At 40.5% G+C, this 25,521-nt stretch overlaps 1 protein-coding gene across 1 annotated transcript; it reads left to right on the plus strand.

Moving 5' to 3' along the window:
- Window positions 1–2,981: 2,981 nt before the first annotated feature.
- Window positions 2,982–24,251, plus strand: LOC134750028 (fibril-forming collagen alpha chain-like). Its single transcript, XM_063685111.1, has 25 exons — window positions 2,982–3,039; window positions 4,458–4,582; window positions 5,388–5,538; window positions 8,081–8,218; window positions 8,421–8,545; window positions 8,680–8,833; window positions 9,376–9,527; window positions 9,766–9,880; window positions 10,141–10,265; window positions 10,963–11,169; window positions 11,344–11,442; window positions 11,653–11,949; window positions 12,037–12,504; window positions 12,589–12,750; window positions 15,191–15,388; window positions 17,294–17,438; window positions 17,854–18,248; window positions 18,417–18,686; window positions 19,668–19,883; window positions 20,030–20,318; window positions 20,469–20,654; window positions 20,750–20,971; window positions 22,375–22,547; window positions 23,124–23,345; window positions 24,105–24,251. The coding sequence occupies exons 1-25, from the start codon at window positions 2,982–2,984 to the stop codon at window positions 24,249–24,251; spliced, it is 4,839 nt and encodes a 1,612-aa protein (XP_063541181.1).
- Window positions 24,252–25,521: the final 1,270 nt, after the last annotated feature.

The following is a 25,521-nucleotide window of genomic DNA, read 5'->3' on the forward strand; positions in this document are numbered from 1 at the left end:
CTGACTATCAGTCCGCCGGACGATATCGGCCTGTCAGTTATTCCGGAACTGTCATATTTTTGTTATAACTGACATGCCGATATCATATCAGTGGGCCGGAAGGGGGACCTAAACCTGAAAGAGTGAGTGCGAGACACATAACAAAAAAAATCTTGGACAATACAATCACTCGACAATAATATTGTTAACATCATTAAAATCATCGCCACTAATGAACCAATCTTGTTAACTGTCACTGCGCTGCCGATATCCTTATACGAAAGTGGGCAATGGCCTCTCATAGTTGTCCAATAACAAATTGGTTCATTCGCGCAACAGTTGCATTGCTAAAATTAATTATGAGTCGCCAATTGATTCTGTCATCTCTACACAAACAGATGTAGAGTGGCGCGCGGGTCAGTGGGCCGCCCCGGATCGTCGCTATGGAATACAGCGAGTCTATGCACGGATTTATTTGGGCCAGTTGATGGCCAATCATTGATATTTATTGCAGCAGTCTATTACAATTCGGGCGCAACCGATAATTTATTATAATTTGATTTAAAATATTGACTTATGACGATGTTAATTTTGGAATAGTAGTTATGACGATCTTAATTTTAGAATTTTAGGTCTTGGAAACCATTTGCTTTTGATTTGTTTGTTGCAAATTAACTTTAATACTAGTTCATCTCAGGAGATATTGATGAACCGTATGAGGGCGAAAGGAATCCTAAAAAAAAAATAGCCGTCCAAATAGACCAACCCTTTTTTAACATTTAGAATAGAAAGAATAGAATAGAAAAAATTTATTCGTTAGCACACACAAATAGAAAATTATACAAAACAGAGAAACATAAATAAAAAGAAAAAGTGCCACGAAATGGTCTCACCTCAGCATTTCGCTACGAAGAGATGTGTGCTGCAATTACTGCTCCTAAGTGAAGGAAGTGGGTAACTTTTTATTGAACTTGAAAAAGATTTTATTTTAGGCAACATGTCGTGGCAGGCGGCCGCGCTGGCGCTGCTGCTGCTGCAGGTCTCCTGCAAGGGGCTGACAGAGCCCGCAAACGACCAGGGCCTGCCGCAAGCTCAGGACCCTAACTTCAGCGACGGCGATGTCACTACATATGACGAGTACGGTAGGTATCCATATCCATATTTTAACACACTTTTTATGTAATCCAAACCTGCTTAGTATGAGTTGCGTTCTCGCGCCTCCATACATCTTGCGCGACAACAAGTAAGGAAGGACTCGCGAGTCGCGCGCTAGAACGCAACTCATGCTAGGTAATAGACGGCCTGATGACAATACAGTAATTTGGTACCATTGAGCTGGTCTTTTAATGAGAGTGCTCTCGTAAAGCTCGAGTGTGGGCTCATATGAGTCGAACAATTTGTAGGCGTAAAGTACAGTCAACAATAAATATGTGTAATTGTGCGTAAAAAAATATTTTTGACAAAAGCTTATGTTTTTTTAAAGGTTATATAAGAATACACCATGCAAAGCGTCTAAAATGCGTTTTAACCTTTTTCTACATTGTGGGCATAGTATAGGCTGTAACTGTTTTATGTCGGTTCGGAACTTGGACTCGACCTTCAACTTTTGACATTGAAGTGATAAATTATTGATAATCCATTTAGATTACGCTTTCTGTTTTTAATATTAACAATATGTTTTTGCGGTTGAAACTACAAAAACTTACGTCTTGTTATTATAAATTTACAAAACGATTCAGATAAAGCAAAAATTTTGGGTGATTGTAAGTAAATAGATAACTTATTTGCTTATTTCCTTTCAAACGAAATATATTTTCAGAAACTGAAGCGGATTTGGGAGACTTCCGAGGATTAGGAACAGGTGATTATTCAGACTTGCCTAAGCTTCTACCGGCTTTATATTAAAGGCCATGCCAGGAAAATATCAACGAACGAGGAACTTGGAAAATATTTGGAAAAGAAAAGTAACGTCATTTAATGTTAATAATATTTTCATTTTGCCCTTGAGTTTAATCATATGTTTTGGGCAAATGTTACATCGCTTACTACTTGCAGGGATGCTGTGGCCTAGGTACTTTTTTATCTTATACGTTATTATTCCAATAGACGTCACTTATAGGCCAAGCAATAAGAAGGTATAGAGGGAAATGATGCTAGGAACACAATATTTGACTCCGTAACTTTGTTTGAACTAGTTATGAGGTGAACATCGTAGATACCTATCAAGATAAAATTGAGAGCTCCAAATAAACTTTCAATAGAGAATATCTCAAAAACTATACAAGATATCGGAAAACTAGACTTAATAAAACTTGTAACAAATTAAATCACTTTTCGTTTTTTATAAGTGGCCATGTCGCTCAGACGCATAGTTTCCGAGATATAACATAAAAAAACCGAAAAATGAAACCTTAAAACCATCCCTCTCCCCCCGGTACCAGCACATGTTCACCTCCTATAACTAGTCCAAATAAAGCTACGAAGTCAAAAATTGTGTTCCAAGCATTTCCCTCTATACCTTTTTTTGAGCATTCATTTCCTGGCCATTGATCTCATATAATTGGCTTTATTGGGTCAGCCGCATTCGAGGGAAGCCAGTGCTGTCAAACTGGTTTAACTTGGCATATATTCTGAATCATCAATTTATTTTTATTTTATTATTTACCTACTATATGCACAATATACGTGACGCACGTAAAAAAAAAATTGAAGAAAGATCAAATTTGTTTTTTTTTTACAAAAAACTATAAAGTTTGGGGGTTGAAATTTTGCATACTTATTACTAATAGAAAGCCACATTATCAAAAAAAATCCTCCTTGGGGGCAGATTCACTTAGCTTATCCTGGCATGACCTTTCGCTTTCAGTAAATATAGCCTGACCTGTAATTATTATTAGTATTATTACCTATAAATTATGATTACTATTATATCCAAAAGCTTTCATAATAATATGTGTCCCTGCATTTTCCATTTGTTTATACCTATTAAGTACAAATTTTATATGAAGGTTCTTATTTTTTCAGGACCTACCCGCAGACCTGTCCACATTGGAGTTAGAGGTGAGAGTTAGAAATGCATCTTTTGTCCTGTAATCCATTCAGTTATGACTGCAATTCTCTACGAAGCATTTCCCTACATACCGGGAAAACTATGTTATAGTACGACAGCACTGCAAGCGTAGCTTAGCAGCGAATGAATTAACGATTTCGCTACGAACTACTTGGAATTGGAACTACGAAGTATCATCCCTACAAACCGCTACGCGCTACTGCGTAGCGCTAGAAAATAAATCGCAAAGTGACAGAGTTGAAACTTAGTTTGGATAGCAACAAAATATGTAAGATGTGAGTAATGAAATTATGTTTTTCTACTCGTCGACTGTAATGGATTCAAGATTTCGTATACAAAACTGTAATTGGGTACTTTTCTTGTATGGACTCCCAACTCAACTATAAAATTCATTTCGAAATAGTTTAGTCAATTATAATGAATTTGACCAATCACGTGGCGCCGCGGTCCAGTGAAAAAAAGACACCAACGCGAGACTATTTCATTAGTAATACCTATTCATATATTATGCACGCGTTGATGTCTTTTGTACTACTGAGATACTTACCTAATTTTCTTTAATTATTTAGCTTTTATAGTAGAAAAAGTATTGTATATATATATAATCAGGCTTTTCAATCTCGTACCTTCATTAGGCCACTCAGCAAGCTAGGTGGCCTGAACACGGTACTCGCCTAAAAAGCTCTCTATTATATCACGATTGTATAAAATTATATTACTCAAATACTCCGTCAGCCTTCCAGTTTACAGGGTAGGTACAATTGCGTGACAAAGTTCGAAAGTCGAAGCTTAGGCCTAATACGATAATGCTGAGCAAAGGGAAATTGCTTTCGCCGTCATTCGATTGGATAAAACCAATAAGTACAGAATACTTATACTTAAGTACCTACACAGTACATGGCTATTATCTTAACTGTTAAAATATGTAATGCTTGTGAAATGTAGGTGTATGAAAATCGTTTCTATGAAGTTGATTAAGAGTCCCCGGCAAGCTAGGCCGAATTGCACCCTCCCATACAAACGTAGTTCCGTGCTAAAAACTACGTGTTGGATTGTAATGAAACTTTGCTCATACAATGACATAAGGTATATCTAGGTCTGAAATTAGTTTATATAGCTCCAGTTTATAAAACAAACGAGTTTTGTATGAAAAACTTAAATTCGCTGTATTTTTTTAACTATGGTTTCTGAAGCTACATAAACTAATTACAGACATAGATATACCTTATACTATTGTAAGTATGTAAGTACAAAGTTTCAGAGCAATTTAGATAGTCGTTTTAAAATGAGAGCGGAACTACGTTTGTATAGAGAACCGAGCTTGCCGGAGACCCTTGAGAAAATACATACATTAATAAGTCGCTTACTTTGTAGGTGCTTTTTGCTAATAGGCTAATTTTATTTTTAGGTGAACAGGCAGGATACCCTAGAGTAAAAGTCAGCGTGCGCCAACTGAGGCTGGTCAGGGGACAAAGCAGGACTGTAGATTGCACTCCGGAGGGATACCCTCTGCCGGTTATCCAGTGGACAAAGGTAAGGTTGGGCAAATATTTCGCAGATCGCGTACTTAATACAATCTAGTTTCAGGTGACTTCGCCTTAAATTTAGTTTTAATCACAGACCTTTAATTTTTATGCTTACGCATAATTCTGTGGTTTTGGTAACATTCATACGAAAAACCGTTTTTGAAATTCGAGTATTTTACTGTATACCTATATGCGGTATTTCGTTCATGCTTTAAATCATCATTTTATTAATTAAAAATAGTAAAAACAATTGTTTTTAGGGTTCCGTACCTCATATCATTATAGGATCACTTTGTTGTCCGTCCGTCCGTCCGTCCGTCTGTCTGTCAAGACCCTTTATCTCGGGAACGCGTGGAGATATGGAGATAAAACGTATATTTCGACACTCAAGGGAATCAAAATGTATAGGGTAGGTACTTTCCGTTGACCTAGAACTATGAAATTTGACAAGTAATAAATATCATCAATATCACCATACACTACAAGTACCTACAAGTTCCGTACCATTACCGGTTATTCCCAAAAATCACGTTTATTGTATGGGAGCCCCACTTAAATATTTATTTTATTCTGTTTTTAGTATTTGTTCTTATAGCGGCAACAGAAATACATCATCTGTGAGAATTTCAATTGTCTAGCTATCACGGTTCGTGAGATACAGCCTGGTGACAGACGGACAGACAGACGGACGGACAGCGGAGTCTTAGTAATAGGGTCCCGTTTTTATCCTTTCGGTACGGAACTCTAAAATAAGTTAAATTTGTACGGAACCCTCGGTGGGCGAGTCCGTTTTTTTATAATTACACATACAGGAAGAAGGCGGGCTCAGCCAACGAACCAGGCAAAGCGGGAATCAGCTAATTATATCTAACGCCCAAGACGAAGACCGGGGAAACTATGTGTGCTCCGGACTTGTCGACGGAAATTCCGTTTATACTGATTATCTTACCGTCGATATTGTAGGTGAGTACTGGCATTTAATTTTTTAATACAATATGAACTTGACATGTAACTATGTAACTAACAATGTACTTAATACAATTTTGCAATACGATTTTAAAATGGGGTTACTTTGATTCCTGCGGTGTCAGCATGGTTGCATTTTTATCACCTGTCACTATGACTGTCACTTTCGCACTTACCTACTTATTAGAACGTGACAGGCATGGTGACAGGCGATAAAAATGCTACCGTGCTAAGCCCGCTGGGTTACTTTGATAAAAACTTTACTTTATGTTCAAACTCGAATATTACGCTTTCTGAACGCACTTTTTGGATTTTTTTTACGGTTGGGATCAAGCACGTCGATCGATGAAAAAAAAAGTAAACTGTATTAGTTATGTGTACTTTTAATAGATTGTATAACTTCTAATGTACAATGTTCTTTATAGTAATAAATACATATATTTTAAGATACTCTGATATCAAAGATAAATCCGTTTATGACGCTAAAGTACTTGTTAAGAAATGGCTAGCCAGTTTAACCTATGACGAGACAGAGAAAATTGTACAAATTAGAAATTACTAAAATTTGAGATGCAAACAAACTGAATTTAATTGTTTTTAGTTTACTTCCGATAGCTTGTAAATCTGTGTAGTTTTAGAATTTTTAGTCCTAGTTAACCTAACATTAAGTAAAATTGTCAACCGGTTATAACACTCTTTCTTACAACTACCTACTGTTTTTTGTCCCCGCGATACAGGCGCGCCTAGTGCGGGTACCAAAGTTAATCTTACAGGAATTGTAAACTCTTAGCTAATAAATATTTTTTTCATTTTTTTTATTATTTTTTTCATTTTCATTTTATGTAATTCATTGAATCAAACATGTATCGGCCTACAACATCAGTTCATGTTGCAAATCATAATTATAGCGGCCATTTGTATTCTTTCGGTTTTTGTTCACTGATGAATGACAACCGTCGACATATAAAGGTCGAACACGGCAAAAGTGGGGCATGTAAGATTGACTATTGTAAAAAAAAAAAAAAAAGGTATATAAACTTTTTAAGCAACTATTTGATCACAAGGAACTGGCCTACAATATGTCAATGTTTTTTTTTAAATTTTATTTATTCGTTGCCAAAATGTCGACCAAACAACATAAGCAACGTGAACGTATTTTGCACGAATATGTAGAAAATTCAATGCTCAGCTACAGAGACATCGCGAAAAGACTGAAATTTCCTCAATCTACGGTTTGTCGCGTATTAAAACAGTTTCGTGAACGCCTCACAATAGATCGCAAGCCAGGAAGTGGTGGGTTACAGGGAATCAAGAATAAAAAAAAGGAAGAGAGTGTTTTAAGGAATTTTGCCTCAAATCCAAAAATCTCATCTCGTGATGTTGCCAAGAAAGTTAAAATGTCTCAGTCCTACGTTCAAAAAGTAAAACGTAGGGCAGGGCTTAGAAGTTTTAAAGCCCAGGCCGCACCAGATCGAGACTCAAAACAGAACTTGTCTGCTAAAAAACGGTCACGAAATCTCTATGAAAATTTTATTACGAAATTTAAGTGTGTAGTCATGGACGATGAAACATACATAAAAGCGGACTTTAAACAAATTCCTGGGCAAGAGTTCTATACTAGCACAAGTCGAACAGATGCTCCTGAAGAATGTAAATTAAAAAAACGGTCTAAATTCCCCAAAAAATTTCTTCTCTGGCAGGCAATATGCAGCTGCGGAAAAAAAAGTCGCTCGTTCATTACCACCGGGACCATAAACGGCGATATTTATCAAAAAGAGTGTTTGCAGAAACGTTTGCTGCCTTTCATAAGAAAGCACGACTCACCGCCGCTGTTTTGGCCAGATTTAGCCAGTTGCCATTACGCAAAACCAGTGATGGAATGGTACAAAGCAAACGGCATCGTGGTAGTACCCAAAACATGCAACCCGCCAAATAGTCCAGAACTCCGGCCCGTTGAAGAGTACTGGAGTATTATGAAAGGAATCTTAAAAAAGAAAGGCGGTCAAGTAAAATCGGTCCCTGAGCTTGAAAAAATATGGACCTGGGCGACTAAACGGTGTCCTAATGAGATGGTGCAAAGTCTTATGAGCCGTGTGCGTAGAAAAGTTAGGAGTATGGGTTACTGTGTAAATAATATTTAAAATAAGAACTGTTATTTTAAAGTCCGTTAAATTTGTCATTAAATGCAGTAAACTTCATGTATTTATTTATTGTAAATATTATTTAATATTAATTTTTGTGTGCCCCACTTTTGCCGTGTTCGACCTTTAGTTTTTTTAGATTATATATATATACATACATCAATATCTAAATAATCTATATATATATATATATATATATATATATATATATATATATATATCAGAGACTTATTATATCCCAAGAAAATAGATTAATAGGTACATTTAACTGGTTTATCAACACGAAATCGTCTTGGCCGACCACCTTTTGTCAAAATGAAACGAGACAGAGTTGACACATGTAATTCCTCATCGTCGAATGACAAGGTTCACTGTGATTATTAGTTGATATGGCACAGGCGGCGATACAAGTCCGCGCTGCATCGACCAAGGCCGCTCGTGGGGGGAGGGCGAGACTTGGAGCCCCAACAACTGCACGCTCTGCCAGTGCTTCGGCGGACGCACCAACTGCTCCGTGCTGCCTGCCTGTCTTACAGGTAGTCTACGACGTCCCCACCATGTCCCCACAGATGAACAAGATAGCGGAGCGGTTCAAAATTGAGTCCCGATTACTTATTAGTGTCCCTTTGGTAGACTATTTTCTCGCAAACCACTCTGCTACCAGGCTTACTTTTGTGGATATTATTAACCCTTACACCGCCACCACCTACATATTTGATGTAAACGTTTAATTTTTAGGGGAACAAGCGGGGCCCTCTAGAATTAGAATTAGTGAGCGGCAGCTGAGGATAACAAGAGGACAAAGCCGGACTGTTGACTGCTCTCCTGAGGGATTCCCTGTGCCGATCATCCAATGGAGCAAGGTAAACTTTGCCATAAGTACTTACCTAATTACGACAAGGCATTATGTAGATATTTTTGTAAATCTATCTATTTTTATAAAGTTGTGTATTAGGTACCGACCTATATTTAAACCATTTGCTATGAATTCCCATAGGAAGGGGGCGTGTTCGGAAAAGGGACCAGACAAAGTGGAAATGCGCTGGTAATAACTGACGCCCACGATGATGACCGTGGAACTTACGTGTGCTCCGGGGTCGTGGCGGGAAGAGCCGTCCTCAGCGAGTACTTCACTCTTGAAGTAGTTGGAGGTAGACTCTTATGGTTATATTTTATACATCCTTCGTGTTTTTGTTACATACATTACGCGTAATTAAGTGAGTCATCTAACATAAAGGACCCCTCATTGAATTGACCTCAAGAAACGTGTTTCCCACCAATATTAATTAAAATAACAAGTACCGTAAAACCACCCAACTACAACTATGGATCAGAACTTCAAGACGTCATTAGATATACGTACCAATGTCCTATTTGGTTTTGTTTGAGTTTTTTTGGTCCATAGTTGGGAGCCTTAGAACCATAGTTAGGTGGTTTTACTGTAGGCCATTCTTCTCAGTTTCACTATTAACAGAGTGGTCGGTATTATGATCTACGACCTTTCATAGCTGTAACTGCAGCTCTTTATTGTATGTTGCTCCATTCCTGTGCGGCGTGAGTAAGCATTTCGTTGTTAATTTGATGTGGTATGTTCATTTATTCTGTGAGCTCGTTACGATCTCCTGCATTCCATTCAGCTTTGTACAATCAGACGTTCCATTTAATGCTAATAGGCTTTCACGTGTTTCCTTAGGTCACGACCATGCGGCTGTAGTGGGTACATCTGTCCGCGGCGTGCCTGGGTCAGACGGCGAGGAGGGGCACCCGGGGCCGCCCGGCGCTCCCGGCGCAAACGGTGTCCCCGGCGCGCCCGGCCTGCCCGGCCCGACCGGCCCCCTGCCAGATGTGAGTACCTAGTCTACTGTGGATGCTGCCCTGCAGGCGGGGGGCAAGGCCCTTACGACTCTGATGGTCATTAAGGGCTCCTTAAGATCCTTAATGTCTTAAGGAGGCCCTTAATATATCTGGCAGGGGAAGGGGGGGGGGGTCAGAATATTAAATTGACTATTCGATTCTTTTTTCTAGAATCCTTTCGTGTTGGATATAGTTTAAACGATAGGTAATTTTAATCGGATATTTGCAGGTGAATGATCATCTGAGACGACAACTTGCAAGTAACGGAGACAAAGGACCACCATTCGACCCATATAATTATATGCAAGCTTCTGTAGGCGCTCCGGGCATCAGAGGCATACAGGGTAAGATGAAACATCGGAATCTTTTGAGAAATAAAGCAGTCAAACGATAGATCGAGTAATCAGGTTATTCCGACGTCAGGCTTTATCTCACACCCGCACCCCGCAATTTCTCGTGTATTTTTTACACGATAGGTACCTATAGTATATTTCATATAGTTTGGGTACGGTTACAGGCGGTCATTTACATACAATCCTAAAAACGCTAAATATGTATGAGATGACAGCAGCGGTCACCATGTGTCTGTTAAATGCCATTTCAGGACCACCAGGACCACCGGGACCGCAAGGTTTTCAGGGAGCGCGAGGCGAGCCTGGAGAGCCGGGTTTGCCCGGGCAACAAGGACCGCCGGGTGAAAGAGGACCCCAAGGGTTAGCTGGAAAAGATGTGAGAATTTATAACACAGTTATGTTTGAATTGCTAGTTCAAGAAAATTTTATATAATTCATAACTTCAGCCAACTTTCACAAGATGTGCGGTTTTAATTTATTAGTTATAATACCACATTTAATTGTTTTAAAACGGAACTTTACAATTTTAGTCAGTTAAAGTAATTAATAATCTCCTGCCAATCATCATATTTGGGTGAGATCATAACAGTAGAATAAGTGGAAAAATTACTGCCTTGGGTAAGACTTGAACTCTCTGCCTCTGGATGGATACTCCAGCGCTTTGCCAACTAAGCCACCAAGACCTCATCGATAGTTAGCAAATCTTCCCACTATATGAAATGACACGGTTAACAATAAACTTATTCTTCTTCTTCTTCTTCTTCTATGGGTCTAGGGGACCCTAGCGACATCTACCGTAAGAGCGTTACACTTCTTAAACGACCACCGGAGTTCCAAGTCATATTGGAAATTCACCAGTTACGATATGCTACCCATTCTAAATTATTTTTTAACAAGCAGAAACGTCTGCTCAGTCTGTCAGTCTCACCCAAGGCAGTAATTTTTCCAGTTTTAAATTTATGCTAAGCTTAATAGCATCGTTCGCAGACGTTTCTGCTTGTTAAAAATTAATAACAGAAGAAGTCGATAGCCAGACATGTTACCTATGGTTATACAGCACAGTAATATTGTAGGGTGGTCCGGGCAACGACGGCGAACCCGGACCGGCGGGGGCGGCGGGGCAGAACGGACCGCGCGGCGCGCCGGGCTTGCCCGGCATCCAGGGCCTGAAGGGCCATCGCGGCTACGACGGCAAGGACGGCGCCAAGGGCGACCAGGGACTTGCTGGAGAAAAGGGACCGACCGGCCAGCCTGGAGTGATGGGACCACCGGGACCTGTGGTAAGTGGGTTTGTTCTGGCACTTCCGGTGAAACGCCTAAATTACATAATATTAAACTTTGATTCCTTACACGATAAACACTATAACCAAATGGTTAGTCTTCAAAATGTGTTAAAGTTGAACATGTATGTTTCTACGATTAATCTTTTTATTTTCTCTATTGTGATTATCCAGGGCCCGATGGGATCCCGTGGAGAGAGAGGTCGCGAAGGCTCTCCGGGAACTCCCGGCATGCGCGGCGTCGACGGTGTAGCGGGACCGCCAGGACCTGTGGTACGTTACTTTTATTTATGGACTTTACAGTACGAGTATAATTACACTCGTACCAGATTGTTAGTTGTTTTACTTGTTTTTGATATTCCATTGCTATATTAAACTGCTTCTTTGTTATGATTTGATGGTAGTTACGTTTGGCAACATTTTCTTGTTTTTTTTATTGACATGGTTGTTTAAATTGTAAAGTTAATCAAGTTTGTGTTTTAGGGTAACGTTGGAAAACCCGGTTCTCCAGGATTTCCAGGCGCACCAGGCCTGAAGGGCGAGCAAGGCGCAGTTGGCCCCCAGGGCAGCCAAGGCATGCAAGGTCCTAGGGGAGAATCAGGTCGGCCAGGGCAACCAGGAGAAGCCGGTCCGCAGGGCCTCGCTGGTCGCGACGGTCTCCCTGGGGAGAAGGGCGTGTCCGGACAACCAGGAAATGCGGGGCCTCAAGGCTTCCCTGGCCCCAGAGGCTTACCCGGTGTAGCTGGCGACCCAGGAATTCATGGGGCTAAAGGAGAACCGGTTTGTGCACTTTAAAAAATGCTATACTTTTATTTATCTTTTCACGTGCTGAATTATACTTGGTGACTACTTATTTAATTCTTTCAGGGTCAAATTGGAGAAAGAGGTATGAGAGGTGAATCAGGCATCAGAGGAGAGCCAGGTGCTCCAGGACCACGTGGTCTTCCAGGGAGTGTAGGATCTGAGGGCAAACGCGGCAAGCGAGGACTTAGGGGACCTGCTGGCAACATTGGACCTCAAGGAGACAGAGGTCAACCAGGGTTGAGAGGGTTGCCCGGTCCTGATGGCCCGATTGGAGCTAGGGGCCAACCAGGTGAAAGAGGAAATGTTGGGTTACCTGGCGAGAAAGGTACTACTGGTGACGCTGGAAGACCTGGCCCTCAAGGATTGCAAGGTCCTAGAGGTTTAGTAGGGCGACCAGGAATATCTGGAAAACAAGGGCCACCTGGAGATCGTGGTGTACCTGGAGCAGATGGTAGACCCGGAGAAATGGGACATCAAGGCTTACAAGGAACCCCTGGACCCATGGGGAGCCCTGGCGAACGAGGATTGCAAGTTAGTAATAAATACTAACTTCTATTCTAATGTGAAAAGCAGCCCGCCTAAACATACAGAGTAAATTTAACGTTCTTTTTTTAGGGCGAGCCCGGAAAAGATGGAGAGATAGGCCAGACTGGTCCTGAAGGCCGGAAGGGTGACGCAGGACGAGACGGTAGCCCTGGCATCCAGGGCGCACAGGGTCTCCCGGGGCCCGCTGGTGAAAGAGGACCGACTGGGCCTGCGGGACCGACAGGTTTCCCTGTACGTTTTAGTTACTGTACAGTCACCATCAAATATCGAAGCGGTCAAGGTGCTCACATATATCTAAACACGCCTCTATTGTCAAGGCGTTATAGTGCGTGTTTAGATATTGTGAACACCTTTGCCGCTCCGATATACCTGACAGCGACTGTACTTTACGACACCTTAGCTATAAGTAAATCACATTTATTTACAGAATACATAGCGATACTATATACACTTTGTTCTATGTTTTTGCGTAAATAGTACAATTATCAGCAGCACGAAGCGCAGCGCTTTATTTTTTTGCGCTTATAAGACTAAATTGAAGATAAAGTATGAAAACACTTGATTTAATTTAATTTCAATTTAATTATTTGTGACAACAGACAATACAAATACATAAACTAACAGACATTAATCAAGGGATGAAAGGCACCCATTTCTGTCGAGTGCGTTCGAGCGCCAATAGTCCTAGACTAAATTGGTGCCTTTCACCCGAGTTAAACACTACTTTTCATTTCGAATTCGAAGAAAGTAAATGTGCATTTAGAAAAAACACGGCTAAGCAATGATAACTATAGATAGGTTATACCAGCGATTGATAATAAACATGGATGACTAACTATCAGAAAAAATAATCAAAAAGAAAATATCAGCTTATAAAAGGCTACAAAATTAGAATACGCATGCTCACCAGCGGACCAAGTGCAAATTCAAAGTTTAGGTATGGGTTTTCTTCAAACAAAGTTTATGATTAGTCAATTTCACCGACCCGAAATACTATTGGTCTATTTTAAAATCAGTCGCTCTGATTGGCCGTAACCATGCCGTAACACTGTCACTTGAAAAGATATGACAATCAAAACTATCTCTTAGTAGACGGTTTCATGCATATACATAGTATATACAACTACTTATAGACGCGCCACACCGAGCGACAGGGGGTAAGAGAAAGAATATTCATATAAAATTTGGGCAGCATAAAATGAAAAAATGAAAAAAATGAAAAAAGTTTATTGTGCAAATTTGAGTATACAATAAATCACGGCCCTGTGTCCTGAGCTAGGAAACCCTGTGTTACAGGACCCAGTTTCGTTATACTAGTTTCTTAATCTAGGTATATATTGGTACAAATTGTACAGAGAGTTACTTTAAAACTTACAGATAGCTGTGCATACTTCAACATTATATTGCTGCGTGTGAGCGAGTGTTTGTTTGTATGTATGTGTATTTGTGTGTGTGTGTGTGTGTGTGTAATTATACTTCTTAATTTTTTTTTTATAAAAATGAATAAAAAAATTAACATGTGATGTGAATGTAATATATAAATATTTAATTATTTTAACACGTTTAGGAGGAATTCAGTGTCGTGGTAATCCAGTTGACTAAGCCACTTAGTTAGGTACCGTTTGATAGTATTTTTTCTCTTTCACTCTTATAAATTTCGGCATTTCGCCTTCGCCTCCTACCTGTGATGCCACCCGGTCGGTAATAAGGACAAAGCATAGCACTATTTTCTCTTTCCTCTTATAGGAATCCCAATAAGACTATCCATATGAAAAACATAATGGCCCACAAAATGATCCCCAATAGGAATAGGGATGTAGATTGTATTTAATAGTTATTTACGATACAAGTGCGAATTACCTATTCGCACGTGTATCGTACGTTTTAAAGTACATGGCCCTTTAAATTTTCGATGTAGTTACGTAATGTGCTTATTAGGTATTATATAGCACAGGGTAATAGTACATTATGATACAAGTGTGCTAAGTTGGTCATTATACACGAGGTGATATTGTGGGCGCGAGCTGTAAGCGAGCGCGCAATAAGAAAGCCGATGTGTGTAATGACCAATGCACACGCGTTTCATACGACGTTTTTCAACACACTTGCGAGAAAAAAAAGAAACTCATATTAATCAAATTTTAATAGTTAAAACAGTTAGTATTGTGTGTTGCATCTGTCATACTGCCGGCCGCCCCTCGCCCTGGCCGCGGGCGGCGCGGCGGGCGGGTCGGCCGGGCCGCGCACCGCGCAGGCGATCGGGCGCGCCGGTGCCCGCCAGTCTGACCAATTAAAGAAGGCTCCCTTGCATATTATTAGCAATCAGTTACCTTCTTAACTCAGTCGGATAATATAATGAAAAAGCACGAGTGGAATAATACACTGAAAGAGCACGCGTGTTTAATATCTAGGATTATGAGCCAAATATCGGTGGAATTAAATTTTCGTTTTGAGCAAGTGTGTTGAAAAATAAATTATATCACACCATGCATGAAATAAAGCACCAGAAATAAAATAAATAAACATAGACCGCAGCTATTGTTTGACACAATTTTTATTTAAAAAATCGGAAAGAACTATGAAGGCTAATTGTTCAGACAGTTCGAAAAAGTCAACTGATTTGACCCTATTCACTAACTATTCAGCATGAAATAACCTCTAATAATTTTAGGGTATGCCGGGAGCTGCCGGATTACCCGGATCTTCGGGCAAAGACGGTGAGCCCGGCGTGGCGGGGCCGGCGGGCCCACCGGGGCCGGCCGGGCCGCGGGGCGAGCGGGGCTTCAACGGCGACCGCGGCCTCCCGGGGCCGGCGGGCGCACCCGGCGAGAAGGGCGACGTGGGAGCGCAAGGACCTGATGGACCCGCGGTAATTATTAGTACACCCCGGGCGTTTATTTGTCTGTGTGTGTGAATAGATGTTCCTGAGTTATGGATGTTTGATCTCTTATGATGTATTTGTCCCTCTATTTATGTAGGTATGTATAGCTTTGCTTAGTTGGGACTAGAGTTGTGCCATTCCCGGTAACATTCCCCATTTTGTATGGGGAAATTTCTGGCTCGGTAACATTTTCCATACAAAATGGGTAATGTTACCGGGAACGGCACAACTATAGTTGGGACTTGGGACTAGTAGCGGAAGCCGCTCGACCCCAATAACAAAGAAAACCGCAAATCGATGTACAGGTTAGCCGTTTGGCACACGCATACTAGAGGTCAAAACAAAATTTTTGACCCGCAGTTCCTAAAAAAAATTCCCGGGGGGGGAGTGGTAAAACATTATTTTTTTGAATGAAAAAAAAAACCAAAACCTATCGTGTCTGGTATCATACGAAAGGGCTTTTTCAGGCGATTCTAAAAAAGTATCACATCATTACATTTCGGCCATTTTTTTTTAAATTAAAACAAAAATAATTTTCGAAACATACCAAGTTTGGGCTCCTCCAGATACGATATGGCTGATTTTCTTTGGTACAATATACCACAAATGATACGTGATATCCTCATATCCAACCCCAAGAAAGCAATTTTGAAAATAATATCATTAACAATTTTTTTGTTAATTTTTAAATTTTACAAACTGACACAGTTCTACTTCAATACCTACTTTACGAGACTTATGGAACTGTACTGCAGATACGGTACGTATTAATCATAAAATGATACGTAATATCCATATATCGAACGGGAAATACCTCTTTAACCCTTTAACTGCGCCTTTTCATCAGTGAGTATAGTTTGTTTTGTTTTTGACACAAAATATCAAGATTGTATCCTTCAGATACGATATATATGTACCTTACTGATTTTTTGTACAATATACCATAAATAATACGTAACATCTTGATATTTAACCCCAAGACAGAAATTTTGAAAATAATTTCATTAAGATTTTTTTTTAATATTTTTCATGTGTATAATTTTTCAATATTACAATATTGAAAAAAAAAACTGAAATTATTTTCAAAATTGCTTTCTTGGGATTAGATAGTAAGATATTACGTATCATTTGTGGTATATTGTACAAAGAAAAATCGATAAGGTATAACGTATCTGAAGGATACAACCTTGATATTTTGTGTCAAAAACTAAACAAACTATACCAACTGATGAGAAAGCGCAGTTAAAGGGTTAAAGAGGTGTTTCCCGTTGGATATATGGATATTACGTATCATTTTATGATTAATATGTACCGTATCTGCAGTACAGTTCCTTATGTCTCGTTAAATAGGTATTGAAGTAGACCTGTGTCACTTTGTAAAATTGAAAAATTAAAAAAAAAATGTTAATGATATTATTTTCAAAATTGCTTTCTTGGGGTTGGATATGAGGATATCACGTATCATTTGTGGTATATTGTACAAAAAAAATCAGCCATATCGTATCTGGAGAAGCCCAAACTTGGTATGTTTCGATAATTCTTTTTGTTTTAATTTAAAAAAAATGCCCGAAATGTAATGATGTGATATATTTTTAGAATCGCATCAAAAAGCCCTTTCGTATGATACCACACACGATAGGTTTTGAAAAAAATAATGTTTTACCACTCCCCCGGGAATTTTTTTTTAGGAACTGCGGGTCAAAAATTTTGTTATGACCTCTAGTATGCGTGTGCCAAACGGCTAACCTGTACATCGATTTGCGGTTTTTTAATTCGAACGGGTCGATTTGTGTAAGATTTTCCCCAAATATTTATTTGTTATGTATGAGCTAAATACCTAATCATGTAAATCTACTAATGAAGAAATATAACATTATGAATATTGTATACTAGGGTCCGGAAGGTCCGAGAGGCAGCAAAGGTCAACAAGGACACCCCGGAGCTTTGGGCTTGCCGGGACCAAGAGGACCCACTGGAGCCTCAGGCGAAAAAGGCGAACGCGGTTCACCGGGCCCCGCGGGTCTTGATGGACCTACTGGTGAGTAAACATAAATAAACTGTCATTTCCGTCATATCACAATAAGATTTTATTACGGCACTGTGTTGTGTTCTTCCTCAGTCCTAGCTTATATTTTTGGTGACAGGCTTTTCGGGGCCTTTTTGCAAGATCAAAATGGGTCGTTGTGTCCTTAAGGTCCATAATATAAGAGACGTAGCTCTGAAAATAGTAATAAATTCACTGAGTATTTGCCCGCATGGCAGATTTTCTCGTGCGGTGCATGAAAAGATCATTCTAATCCGCTTGGGTCCATGAAGCACATATTGAGAATAATAACCATAGCCTCTTTCTCAATATTAAGGATAAAATCCTCCACTATTCATCCAGTATTCTCACTGCTACATTTTTTAGTTACATTTTCTTCCTAGAAAACTCTCCTTTGCTTTTTTTGTAGGACGTCAAGGAGAACAAGGTCCTCAAGGACCTGTGGGCCCGGCCGGACCCCCTGGTGAGCCGGCCGAGAGAGGCGAGCCCGGTACGCCCGGCACACCTGGTGAAGCCGGCGCCAACGGCTCGCCAGGCGAGCGCGGGCAGCCCGGCCTGCAGGGCGTGCAAGGCTTGCCCGGCTCGCCCGGCCTCACGGGCATGCCCGGCATCAAGGGCGACAGGGGCTACAGCGGACCCAAGGGCCAACAAGGCGCTCCTGGAAGCCCAGGCATTGCTGGAGAACCCGGCCTGCGAGGCCTTCCGGGCTTAGCGGGCGCTAAGGGGGCACGAGGCGAGCATGGCCTTAAAGGAGAATCAGGACATCCTGGTCTACCGGGAAGACCTGGTGACCTTGGACCACAGGTGAGATGATATGTAACTACCGAGGTAATAATCCTTGAGTTTTTTTTCGCTCTGTAATAATTTACTGACCATTCTGTGAAATATATTTTTTTAAGTTTTTCTGGGTAATTAGCATCAATATTATCCGCATAAGTGAAAATAATTACTTGAATCGGATTATATACATAGGGTCCTCAAGGAAGCCCTGGACCGGCGGGAACACCCGGTATTGCTGGACCAAAAGGAGCAACCGGAGATGCTGGCAGACCAGGCGCCCCGGGGCCCCAAGGGCTCATGGGCCCTCAGGGTCCAGAAGGCGTTAAAGGCGAGAGAGGCAACGAGGGCGAGACCGGACCCCAGGGTCCCGCGGGTTCTGCAGGACCACCCGGAGAGAGGGGACCAAGTGGCTTGCCAGGGATGGCAGGACAGCCCGGACCTCAAGGATTACGCGGAGCTCAGGTATTATAAATGTCAATTGCTTTTCTTTACTTTATGTCTTTTGATTCTTAATGATTTTGTTAGTTAATATTGGTGAGTAATTAAAGGATCAGCCGTTTTTAAAACTGATCTGCAAAAAAAAATAGCCATTAAATCATTTGGACAGCATACATTAATTTTGCTGGCAATAAATAAATACGAGCTACACTCTTGATCAGCAAATAATTCACAAACGGTCAACATTATAACTAATATCGATCTGCTTCTGTTCCGCTTAATAAATATTTGAGCTGCAAAATTATTATTTGGTCAGCAAAATTAAAACATTGGTTGGTAGAAAAAACACGTCTCTAAGCAGTTTAATTGAGACGTATGCATATTAAAGGAATGGTAATCTGATATAATAAGGTGGGTTACGTTTGATTTGAAAAGACGGCAGAGTTGCAGGCTGAGCGAAAACAGAACGTGACACGAGTAGCTAATCTTGTGCGTGTATTTCATTCGATGATTACTTGTTTGACACCAACTGCTACTAGAAAAGTGGGTTAGGTTAGGTAAGGATACCAACTGCTCCTAGAAATCAAAGTTGGTGGGCAGTAAGTTTTTTGAAAGAAAAAATGAAAGGGAAGTAATGAAATGATGGCATATATATATTTTTTTCTACATATCGACCGGGATACAAGTCTAGTGAAACAAACCGTGAATCATTCAAAACTGTTACAATGTTTTTTTAGGTTGGTTAGACATTTGCTGATCAACAGATTTTTCAGATTCCGATCAAATAATTAATTTGCCAACCAAATCAATTTGGAGCAGCTCAGTATGATATTAATTGCGAACTAGTTTAGAAATACTTGCTTACCGTAAGTTGCTGACCAAGTACCTATACATTTTGGCTGACCAAATATATATTTTCGTTTATCAAAATAGGAATATATTGCAGATCGATTAAATGACACCCGTTTATATTTGTTAAATAAATTATAAAATATATTTGAACAGGGTGAAAGTGGAATCCCGGGCAAATCAGGTGCTGACGGTGCTCCAGGTCCCATAGGGGCTCCTGGACTGCAAGGCCCGCCCGGTCCCATGGGAGAACAAGGGCCGGAGGGACGTCCCGGGAAACTGGGGCAACCGGGCATTCCTGGCAGGCCTGGAGACAAGGGGCCGGCCGGGCAGCCGGGAATTTCTGGACCACAGGGTACACCTGGATTACAGGTAACAAAGTAACACTAGTTTTTCTATTGGTTTCCATACACTTTACAAACATTCTTATTTAAGTAACATTGAATTCATTTAAGAGACGGCTCGAGTGCCACATGCTCAGAGTTTTCAAATACATAAACTTTAGGCTTTAATTTTAGGGCCCTCCTGGTCAAGCTGGACCTCCCGGTTTGGCGGGTGAACGCGGACAACGCGGCGAAGCTGGTCCCGCCGGCGTGGATGGGCCTCGAGGGCCATACGGCAAGCAGGGTGCTCCTGGCCTCGACGGCGCTAAAGGAGAGAGAGGCGAAGCTGGGTTGGATGGAGCCAAGGGGCACGCCGGCCTCCCAGGCCTGCCGGGAATGGTCGGTGCGCCGGGACGCCTGGGAGAACGAGGCCTGCCCGGACCGACGGGACTACCAGGAAAAGACGGCGATTCTGGCCCAAGAGGTATTAACGGTTGAACGCTTCCTGAAAAATCAGATTTTTTGCTCATGTTGTAGCACAGTAGGGTCAAAATGACAAGAAAACTCTTTTTACTTCCAGTAAAGTTTAATTTAGTTACTTATTTGCAATTACTTAATTAATATTTGAATATAGGCACTCCCGGGCGCGACGGTGCTCCTGGGCCTCAAGGGCCGGCGGGTCCGCCCGGAGGCCGAGGACCCGCTGGCGAGCCCGGACGACACGGGCCTCCTGGCCCGGCCGGGCCGCCGGGCCCTCCCGGACCCGCCGGCGAAGGCCTGGCTTACGACGCTGCTGCTCTTGCTGCAATGATGCAACAGGGTACGTGACATATTATTGTGTGGGTATACTTTACCCTAATCCTCTTAACGTAAATTGGCAAATTGCGTTAATACTAAATAATTCAACATTTCCAGGTTCAATTAAAGGCCCCGACCCACTTAACGATGATCCCAACTTGCTGCCATCGCGTTTCTTCAAGGATGACATGACAGCCGCAGAGCGCAAAGAAATAGTGACTAAGGCGTATGAACGTCTAAAGGTGTCCTTGGACAAATTTCTGAGGCCAGACGGCACGCAGGACGCGCCCGGCAAGACTTGTGGAGACATCAAATATCATCACCCCGGATTTAAGAGTGGTGCGTTTGGAGTAACCTAAGGAGTTGCTTTAACTGTGAACAAGAAGAGTCTCAAAAAATTAAGATGTAGCTGCACTTAATCTGGTAGAAAATGAAATATCGATTCTCTATAGTTAACATTGTTATTTTGGACATGACTATATAACAGGGCTAGGGTTCGTCGGGCGGTAAAGTGGAATGCAGTAAGTAGTGTTTAAGGAAAATCCTGAGGGAACGTTCGCGTCTACACATGTGAAAATGTGTGTGAATGTGTGTTAATCTGTATGAAGGTTTGTACGCTCTGAAGTTTTTCCACGCTTGCGTAAGACTATTTGAAGGGTACACGGAAAGAACATGTCTAGTCTCTTAAGTAACATTTTGAGTAATCGCGGTTTTAAAATTTGGAACCATGTCAAAATGTATGGTAATTCCGTGACCAGGTCTTTTTTAACAAAAAAAAGTTGTGTTACATATATTATACAGTGGTAGCAAAAGATATAACTAATAGTTCATTAAGAGCTCTACATTTTTAGACGAAAATCTCTTTTTCCGAAAAAAGTGACTAGACATGTTCTTTCCGTGTACCCTTCATTTTAAGTAGGTACTTGTGTTTAAAATCATCATCAGTCTCTTAGTGTCTGAATGTCATAACCAGATTATGAGGAATACCGGTTGTTAAGAGGCCGGTGTCGATGTTAGTCGCAAAAATGTAAAATTGATAGATTTAGTCGATGAAATTGTACACCTTTTGTTACCAAATTGAAATAACAAGTACTGGTTTCTATTAGCACGTCTTCTTTTCTTGCCTTTTATCAGATCAATTTTTTGAAAACGGACTCACTAAATTAGTAATGATTTTTTTTCTGAAGGACGTTTAGGCAAACGCGCGTAAAGCACTGAATTTGTCGCTCTTATTTATAAATTTCGTAAAGTTTGGACTGCTAAAAGTGGTAAATTTGTATTATGCATATTCTGTACTTGACTTTTATCAGATTACATTTTTGTTATATGACTTAGAGTTCGAGGAAATGAAAGTTAAACGAATTCAATTTTCTCCAGAAATTACTTCAAAACAAGTGACAATTTCTCTGAAAATCGACTTAATTTCAACGTAATTTTGATACTTAAACAATCTACAACATTTGCTGAAACTATTCTTATAATATACTTGTATAATATACCACCAAAATTTTTTGATGAATTTTTAAAAACTAACCCTTCTCTTCATATATTACTGGTGACGCACGCTCGCGACCTCATTATTAAAAGGCAAGATGAGAAAACGTGCTAATAGAAACCAATACTTGTTATTTAGATATTACATAACAAAATGTGTATAATTTCAACGACTAATTCTATCAATTTAAAATTTTGGCTCCAAAATCGACTACGGCCTCTTATGGAAATTTTTGATTACATTCCAGGTCAGTACTGGATCGACCCGAACGGCGGCGATATCAAGGACGCGATCCTGGTGCACTGCGACATGGACACGGGCAGTAGCTGCATCTACCCCAAGCCGATGGAGTCTAAGGACATCTCCTACAAGGGCAAGGAAAAGGAGGTCTGGCTGAGCGAGCTGGAAGACGGCTTCACTGTGAGTGCTCGAAATTTGTGAAGTTGTATCTTTTATTTACTATTAACTCTTAAGTTTGATTCATTTGATTCGAGTTATTTAGAAAGTTAAATTCTTCAACGACTAGGCAAGTAACAGATTGTTGAGGTGTCATTGTCATCAAAAACATCAAATTCCTATAAAAATATGACACTACCTCACTTTGCGCTGCAAAGTAGGTGCAGAGTTAGCTTTGATGGACTCTAAGTAGCCTTTATAAAAAAAAAAAGAAAAAAAAATATCTTTATTTCAGAACATTCAAAATTTCATACAATATTGTTAGTACCATCGTTATAGCTATGTGTTAGTAAATACATTAAAAACAAAAACAAAACTTTTAACAATTTATGATGATTTTTTATTTTTTTGTTGGAAAAAATGTGTAGCTTCAGAAACTTCAGCTTTTTTCTGTTGAATCTGTGAGTTGTCCAATGCTTTTATACATTTGGCAACAATATGCATTTAAGGGTTAAGTTGGTCGCTCGCGACTTGCTCGGTGTACCTATCCTGTCTCAGTGTACCTATGCGTCTTCAAAACAACCTTTTACATGATTTCAGATAACTTACAAGGCGGACCACAGCCAGCTGACGTACCTGCAGCTGCTGTCGGGCCGCGCCGCGCAGAACGTGACGCTGCACTGCCGCAACACTGTCGGCTACTACGACCCTGAAGCGCACCATCACCGCCGCGGACTAAAGCTGCTCGCCTACAACGATGCCGAGATTCTGCCCCGCGCCAACAACCGCCTGCGATATTCGGCAGTGCTGGATGACTGCCAGGTGAGTTTATCACTACTACCACGAGCATTAATAACACCGTCGGTACTACGACCCCGAGACGCGCCACCACCGCTGCGGTCTTTAGCTGCTCGCAATAGAATCACAACGAAACATAGGACATTTTTTTTGGTAGCTATGGAGTGCTGTTATGTATCCTCGTTGCGCATTGAAATGAGGCAGTCACCAAAACTATTAGCTTAGCACCTTTGCATATAAACGTGTAGGCAGGGGTGCCAAGGTAATAACTTTGCTGACTGTACATTCAAAGAATTTAATATGAAAGTCGCTGGAAACCTCATACTATTGTCACTGTGACAAGGTATCAAATCGTACATCGACAAAGACCAAGAAAAGTAAAAATGTATCAGGATGACAGATGCTAAAAGTCACGAGACTATTTCCATACATCAGGGGTTCCCAAAATTGACTGGGCTCCGACCCACCTAACAAAAAAATCCATTTTTGGGGCCCAACTCTTGGCCGGCTTAAAAAGAGGGTATAAAATAAAATAGTATTGGTGACCCTCAGATTTCCTAGTAGTTTCAGGGCCCACTCAATATTCGCTCGCGACCCACTAATGGGTCGCGACCCATAGTTTGGGAAGTGCTGCCATACATTACATTACTCAAGTTTCGATTGGCGTTTGATATCAACGATTGTCATCTTGGGTAAGCCCCAGGCTTAAAGAAGAATTTACCTACGGATGCCTGCTAATGGAGTTAAGTCCAACTTTAGTTCAATTCAACGTCTATTCCACAGTACAAGTCGCAAGAATGGGCGAAGACTATCGTGGAGTACTCAACAGATAAGTCCGGGCGGCTGCCGCTGCTGGACGTGGCGGTGCGCGACCTAGGCCGCGGCCAGCAGGCCTTCCGCGTCGAACTCGGGCTGGCCTGCTTTACGTAGCAACGAAGATGCAACTCCAAATGACGAGCACAGCTAAATTTTCAATTTTTCGTGAGTAGTGGAAGAGATGATAAGTCTAAGAAACGTCAGGCCTTCTAGTTTGACATCTGAAATCTGTGCAGTACAGCGCCATATGTATTGTGGTCGCTTGATTGTCAACGCCAACTTTTGACAACCTAAGTTATCACATAATGTACGGAGGCGTACAGCGTTATCTACATTTGTCAAATTCTAAGCACGAATTTATCCTAAACCTTACACTTCATAACTAGCAAACTAAAGAACTACCTATATACTTATGAAAAGTTGATGGTCGTCATTAATTCACTATTATAACCCAGAGTTCCTTTGATTGAATTGCTTCGCACTGGTAGGAGATAGAAAATGTGTTTATGATAATTGAACTGCTGGTGCTTGGAGAACTACAGGCCCAGTCTGATAGGCGGTATTGTAATGCTAAATGACTCAATTAGAAAATATAATTATTTCGTACCCACTGTATTTAGGTATTACAATGTTAACATGACAAATATTCGTATTATTCTACATTCTCGCAGATGTGCTAAAATGAGATAATACTTAGTTTAATTTACTAGTAGTAGTTATTACCGTATTTCAACCAATACAAATAATAGTAATAGGTACATTTTTTTACTTTTTTTTTACAGTTTTTTAGCTAAAAGCCTAAGTTACCATAATGTAATTCGTATAATTTAGGTAGGGTTTAATAATTAAGTACTTAAATAAACAAGTCGTCACAATGATCTATAATTAAATTAATTAAGTATTTACAAAGGTTCTTATAAGACTGTGTACATAGTTAAATTATAAATATGTCCTTGATATTTTATAAGGCAAAAGTGATATCCAATATAAGTAATTTTAAAGAATATGTAATAAATACTTTCAGTATAAAATTAATCACCTTGTTTTTTAAGGCCACCAATTCCTGTATCCAATCCTTTTTAAGTTTTATCCCATTCATACCTATGATATGAATGAACTAATGTAAAATGATGTAAAATCTTAAGCAGTAATGAATCAATTTGGCCTTAGGTAAATAACGTAGGTATACTCTCTGTCCGTTTCAGCAGACCAGGAATCGTCCTACGAAAAGGCGGATTTTCTCAATCCTTAATCATTTAATGAAATAATATTTAGTCCACAATTCAATATTGACATCTTTGAAACTCCTGAAACTCCTACAATAATAGGATCTTCTTCTTAAAATTCGCCGTCTCCTGACTTGGTCAGCATTAAATGATCTTAC

This window comes from Cydia strobilella, chromosome 2, assembly GCF_947568885.1.
Source record: "Cydia strobilella chromosome 2, ilCydStro3.1, whole genome shotgun sequence".
Lineage (NCBI taxonomy): Eukaryota > Metazoa > Arthropoda > Insecta > Lepidoptera > Tortricidae > Cydia > Cydia strobilella.